General features: G+C 40.3%; 3 protein-coding genes across 3 annotated transcripts; all 3 read left to right on the forward strand.

Moving 5' to 3' along the window:
* Positions 1–404: 404 nt before the first annotated feature.
* LOC138897814 (uncharacterized) lies at positions 405–2,158 on the forward strand. Its single transcript, XM_070183833.1, has 3 exons — positions 405–621; positions 1,194–1,521; positions 1,636–2,158. The coding sequence occupies exons 1-3, from the start codon at positions 405–407 to the stop codon at positions 2,156–2,158; spliced, it is 1,068 nt and encodes a 355-aa protein (XP_070039934.1).
* A 1,615-nt stretch (positions 2,159–3,773) lies between these two features.
* LOC138897815 (uncharacterized) lies at positions 3,774–5,563 on the forward strand. Its single transcript, XM_070183834.1, has 2 exons — positions 3,774–3,950; positions 4,565–5,563. The coding sequence occupies exons 1-2, from the start codon at positions 3,774–3,776 to the stop codon at positions 5,561–5,563; spliced, it is 1,176 nt and encodes a 391-aa protein (XP_070039935.1).
* A 373-nt stretch (positions 5,564–5,936) lies between these two features.
* On the forward strand, positions 5,937–6,272 carry LOC138897816 (secreted RxLR effector protein 78-like). The gene has a single exon (XM_070183835.1). It carries the CDS (start codon positions 5,937–5,939, stop codon positions 6,270–6,272), a length of 336 nt encoding a protein of 111 aa, XP_070039936.1.
* The last annotated feature ends 616 nt before the right edge of the window (positions 6,273–6,888 follow it).

A 6,888-nucleotide genomic window follows, 5' to 3' on the forward strand; every position in this document is an offset into this window, starting at 1 on the left:
CAGAAACGTTTATAGCCAAGTTTTTCTCACCAGGTCATATGGCAGCATTGAGGGATGAGATCTTAGCTTTTAAACAAGAACCAACTGAACCCCTACATGAAATCTGGGAGCACTACCGGGCAATGGTCAAGGACTGCCCAAACAATGATATGACTGAAGCAATGATTCTGCAGACATTCTATAGGGGCATCAACACGACCAACCAGTGTGTGGTGAATTAGCTAGCTGGGGGAAATTTTATGAAAATGCCTTATGCCGATGCTTGTGACATACTTGATGAGATGGATGGCACATCCTCAGCTTGGCAGAGTCAGGAAAATGTTCCTCAGGGTGACCCTAATGTCATCCATCTTCACAAGGAACTTAATGATCACGGATAAGCCATAGCCGAGTTGACAACTACTATGAATCAGTTAGCAAAGGTCCAACTTCAGCAAGTTCAAGGGACAAAGCAAGTAAATGCCATAGAAGGGGTAAATATCATGGTCAACAAGAGGAGACAGCGTGGTCAACAAGTGCAAAACAATCAGGATCAATATGAGCAAAGTGGTAGTGATTACAATCAAGACGATTCTTATGATGATCAAAGTGAGGAAGTGTTATATGCCAATAATTACCAAGGTCAACGGAGCAATGCCCCAAATCAACAATGGAGACCGCAAGGGAACAATCAAAATTAGGGCAACCAAGGCAAAGGGAATTGGAACAATGGCAACAACAACAACTCGAATAATTGGGGGAACAACAATCAGAATTGGGGCGGCGATGGAAACCAAGGGGGTTAGAATAGTAATAATCAAGGCAACCGGGGGTCAGACTTTCAAAGGCCCCCGATGTATCAACAACCCAACAATACGCCCCATATCCGTCTCAAGGGCAAAGTTCTTCAAACAATGAGATGGGGCGGATAGAGAGTATGTTTAAATAAATGATGGAAAGGAATGCTGACTCCAATGCCCAAATAGCCTCCCATACTACCTCTATTCGCAACTTGGAAGTACAAATAGGTCAAATTTCTCAAGCATTGAATATTCACCCTAAGGGGGCACTACCAAGTGATACGGTATTAAACCTGAAGGGTGGGAACAATACAGGCCATGCTATGGCGGTGACCACAAGAAGTGGTAGAGGTGGAGATGCAAGTACCTCTAATCCAAAGAAGATTGTGAGTGATGATATTGTGTTGCAAGAAGATGATGAGATTCAAGCCAATGATGAGAATGCGAATAATGAAGTGAGGATCGATATTGATGACAACATGGAGGAGACTGAAAATGATGTGAACCTGTCTAGGGAACACGTGATAGACATACCGGAAACGGTAGTGCCGAAAGCCAAGGCCCCTTTGCCAAGCCCTCCTCCACCGTATCCTCAAAGTCTTGCAAAGCAAAATAATGAAAACCAATTCAAGAAGTTTATTGAGATGATGAAAAATTTGTCAATCAATGTGCCCTTGGTGGAAGCTCTCGAACAAATACCGGTATATGCCAAGTTCATGAAGGACTTGGTAACTAAGAAGAGGTCTATGAATTGTGAGACCATCAAAATGACTCATCAAGTGAGTGCCATTGTGCACTCGATGGCTCCAAAGCTTGAAGATCCTGGTGCCTTTACAATTCCATGCACCATTGGTAGCGCCGATTTTGCAAAAGCCTTGTGTGATTTGGGAGCAAGAATTAATTTGATGCCATACTCCGTGTTCAAGACACTATGTATTGGGAAACCAAGAGCCACTTCCATGAGATTACAAATGGAGGATCGGACAATGAAAAGGCCGCTTGATATTATTGATGATGTTCTAGTCCGGGTCGACAATTTTATTTTGCCTGCTGATTTCGTGATTCTTGACTGCAAAGTCGACTATGAGGTGTCTACAATATTGGGGAGACCTTTCCTAGCAACAGGGAAGGCATTGGTTGATGTGGAAGCAGGGGAGCTCACCTTCCGAGTGGGCGATGAAAAAGTTGTATTCCACGTGTGCAAATCAATGAGGCAACCAAATAGCAATGGAGTTTGCTCTTTTTTGGATCTTGTGACGAAAGTGATAGTTGATGACACGAGTGCCATGATCAATGTGGAGGACCCTTTGGAAGCTGTGTTGTTAAACCATGAGGATGATGAAAAGGAAGGCTTGGTTGAATGTGCAAATGCATTGTAAGGAATGAGATCCTACATAGTATATAAACCATATTCGATAGTGTATATATATATATATATATATATATATATATATATATATATATATATATATATATATTATACTATATATACATCTTAAGAATATATATATATACTATACTATATATACATAGTATATAAGTCATATTCGATAGTATACATCTTACGATATACTATATATACATCTTAATATAGTAAGATGTATATATAGTATATATATATATATATATATATATATATATATATATATAGAGAGAGAGAGAGAGAGAGAGATATATCTTAAGCCATGTGTGTGTATATATATATATATATATATATCTTAAGATATATATATAGTATATAAATCGAATATTAATGTATAAATCTTAAGATGTATATATAGTAAATCGAATATAACTTATATATCTTAAGATGTATATATACTATAGTATAGTATATATATTATAACACATTGCTTTGAATATCTCTTTACAATATTTTTGTCTTTAAATTTGAATTAAAAAATTTAGGTGATAATTCTATAATATAATTTATTAGGAATTGCCTTAAATATTTTTATTACCATTTTTTTTCTCTAACTTGTATAAAAATAATTTAAAAAATAGAAAGTTTTCGTTGGGCCCACTTAGGCCCGCTTAGGACCGTTTGGGCCCGCTTAGACCCGAGACCGGTACACTTAACACGGGACCGCTAGTTCGTGATCCCGGTCCCGAACCGGTTCCAACGAGAAGCCCGCGAATCCCGGGACCGCTTAGGACCGGCCCGCCTAGGACCGGCCCACTTAGGACTGGCCCACTTAGGATCGGGCCCGCAAAAACATATTTAGGACCGGGCCCGGCCCGGCCGACATGCCACCCCTATGTGAAGGTGAGAGGAGGAAGCTTAATCAGTCATTTTGTAATAAGAAAGAATTTAGAGCTAAATTTAGTAGCATTTCATGAGTACTAACTAATTTTGGTAGTATTTTATGAGGTAATATTGATACTCCCTTCGGTCCAATTTAATTGATCTTTTGATTTTTTTCACACATATTACTTTTTGTCATTAATTAATAATGAAATTGACCATATTAACCTTAATTTGTTAATTAAAAATATAACAAATGCTTCTAGATTCTTTACTTCAATGACAACTTTGAAAAAAAGAAATTAATACCTTCTTGATATCTGAAAAAATTAAATATTATGAACCATAAAAAAAGTCAAAAAAATAATTAAAATGGACCGAAGGGAGTAATATTTTTGCTTTGAGAGGCTAAACTGGATAGTATGTTAGAAGATATATCAGTCTGCTCGTTCGTTTCTTCCATGACATAATTTGACTTAAAGCAGTTCTCTGGATATGTTTGTTTGAATATCAGCTTTCAAAAAGCTAATTAGGTTCTATTAACCTGCAACTAATGATGTAAATTTGCTCTTATGTATAGATTTTTTATTACATATATAAGTGTTTGGTTTTAAAATACAGAAGATGTATCTATCTATTTTACAAGTGTGTTTTAGAGTAATTTATTCTAATCAATATATACTTCTTTTACCTCAGTTTGCACTTAGTCATAATAAATTAACATGATTTAATTTAGTGTAAAACACAAGATGTATATGATCTTTCCAGCGAATAGTGAAATAGAACCCGAACTCCGAATTCAGTTTTTCAGGCCAGATTTGCAGCACTGGTGGTCAGCCCTCGAACGATCCGGCGACTCCGGCAGATCTCCGACGACCTCCACCGGCTCTACTGTCTCCGGCGGCTGTACCAGATTCAACGTCCTTGTTTGGATACTTTTTATTTTCAGTATAACCTGTTAACACCTTTTTCCTTGTCCTTGTTTGGTTACTTTCTGTTTTCGATATACCCTGTTGTGTTGTGCTCTAATTGTGATTAATTTGTTTACATCAATTATATTTGCTTGTGGCTTTTTAACATTCTAGTACATTAGTTTTTCCTTACTTGTGTGCCTTTTAGTTTCGGACTGTATTTTCGGTATTTGTAGCCTCTGGTCAGTGTGTCTTAGATCATAGTGGCTGCACTGAATGATGGTAAGGTAAGGTCATGTCCTCGGGGTGCCCAAGGGGGAGGGGGGGGGGGGAGCTAGGGGATAAGGATTGTAAGGGTACTTCCAGGGTGAGAGTTGAGTCTTGGAACATAGGGACTTTGATGGGGAAGTCTATAGAGTTAGCGAAGATTTTCCATAAGAGGAAGATCAATATAGCTTGTCTTCAGGAACCTAGATAGGTGGGAGATAAGGCATGCATGTAGCTGTATTTAAATTTTGGTACTCTGGATGCGTGATTTTTTTTTTACTTTAAACGTGATTAGTGCATATGCATCTCAAGTGGGCTTGGACGAGAAAGTCAAAAGGCGTTTCTGAGAGGAGTTGGATTAGGTTGTGCGTGGAATTCTGCACACTGAGAAGCTCTTCATAGGAGGAGATTTCAATGGTCACATTGGGGCGACGTCAGGGGGTTACGATGACGTGCATGACTGCTTCAGTTTTGGAGATAGAAATGAAAGGCGAACTTTTCTGCTAGATTTTGCTAAGGCGTTTGACTTGGTGATAGTTAACTCAAGTTTTCCGAAGAAGGAGGAGCACTTGGTTACTTTTCAGAGTTCGATAGCCAGGATCCAGATTGATTATCTACTTTTCAGGAAGTCTAACAAAGGTCTATATGCAGACTGCAAGGTCATCCCGAGTGAAAACCGCACGATCCAACATAGGCTAATGGTCAAGGATTTGGAGATCAGGAGGAAGCGTAGAAAAAAGGTTGTGTATGGTCTACCTAGGATCAAGTATGGATCTTTGACTAAAGAAAAAGCCCAAAAGTTGGGGGATAAGTTGCTGTCTATAGGGGCATGGAGTAATAGTTGGGACGCGAGTGGTATATGGACCGCGACTGCGAATCACATTAGGGAGGCTGATAGAGAGGTATTTGGGGTATTGAAGGGCTCCTTTGGTGGCCGCAAAAGGGACTGGTGGTGGAGTACTGAGGTCCAAGGTAAAGTGGAGGCCAAGAAAGCAGCATATTTAAAGCTTTTGGAGAGCGCGGACGAGGAGGAGAAGTGGACGTACAAGGAGCGGTATAAGGTGGCTAAGACGGAAGCGAAGCTGGTGGTTACTGCGGCTAAGACTATCGCATTTGAATGCTTGTATAAAGTACTTCAAGACAAATGCGGGGATAAGAATATGTACATGCTAGCCAAGGTGCGAGAAAGGAAGGTCTATGACTCGGACCAAGTGAAGTGCATCAAGGACGAGGAAGGTAGAGTTTTGTTGGATGAGGCACTTATTCGACGGAGATGTCAGCCATACTTCCATAAACTCTTAAACGAAGAAGGGTATAGGAACATTGTACTGGGTGGATTAGAACATTCCGATAGTCGATGAGACTTTGGGTATTGTAGGCATATAAAAGTTGTGAAGGTAGAGAGGGCTATGCGTAAGATGAGCAAGGAGAGAGCGACCGGACCCGACATAATTCCGGTGAAATTTTGGAAGAGCATAGGTAGGGCAGGCTTGGAATGGCTTGTTGGGTTAGTTAATGTTATTTTTAGGACGAATAAGATGCCCGAAGAATGAAGATGGAGAACGATGATCCTGTTGTATAAGAACAAGGGTGATATTCAAAATTATAATAACTATCGGGTATCACGTTACTAAGTCATACCATGAAAGTCCGGCGAGTATAGTGGAGCTGAGGGTAAGGAGGATTGTATCTATTTCGAAGAACCAATTCGGATTTATATCGGGATGTTTAACCATGGATGCCATTCACCTTGTTAGGAGGTTGATGGAGCAGTATAGTGAAAGGAAGAGGGATTTACACATGGTGTTCATAGACTTAGAGAAGGCTTACGATAAAGTGTCGAGGGAGGTTCTGTGGAGATATTTGGACACTAGAGGTGTTTCTGTTGCATACATTAGGGCTATTAAGGACATGTATGATGGAACAAAGACTCGAGTGAGGACAGTGGGAGGAGACTCGAAACACTTTTCAGTTATGATGGGGTTGCACCAAGGGCCAACCCTCAGTCTATTTCTATTTGTCCTGGCGATCTATGCACTGATGCGCCACATTCAGGGGGAGATATCGTAGTGCATGTTATTTGTAGATGACATTGTACTAACTGATGAGATGTGAGGTAGTGTTAAAGAGATGTTAGAGGTTTGGAGACAGACCTTGGAGTTTAAATGTTTGAAGTTGAGTAGGACCAAAATAAAATACTAGGAGTGCAAATTCAATGGTGCGACTCAGTTATTCAAGGGAATGAGAAGGTCGACAAGGATGTCACACATCGTATTGGGGTGGGATGGATGAAATAGAGGCTTGCTTGCGGTGTTTTGTGTGATAAGAATGTGACACCAAGACTTAAAGGGAAGTCCTATAGAGCGGTAGTCAGACCGACTATGTTGTATGGGGCAGAGTGTTGGCCAGTCAAGAACTCTCATGTCCAGAAGATGAAGGTGACTGAAATGAGGATGTTGAGATGGATGTGCGGGCATACCAGATTAGACAATATTATGAATGAAGTTATCCGGGATAAAGTGAGTGTGGCCTCTGTGGAGGACAAGATGCGGGAGGCGAGACTTAGGATCGGACATGTAAAGAGGAGAGACACAGATGCACCAGTAAGAAGGTGTGAGAGATTGGCCTTGTAGGGCCGACGAAGAGGTAGACGCAGGCCGAAAAAGTATTGGGGAGAGGTGATTAG

This window comes from Nicotiana tomentosiformis, chromosome 8 (genome assembly GCF_000390325.3).
Source record: "Nicotiana tomentosiformis chromosome 8, ASM39032v3, whole genome shotgun sequence".
NCBI lineage: Eukaryota > Viridiplantae > Streptophyta > Magnoliopsida > Solanales > Solanaceae > Nicotiana > Nicotiana tomentosiformis.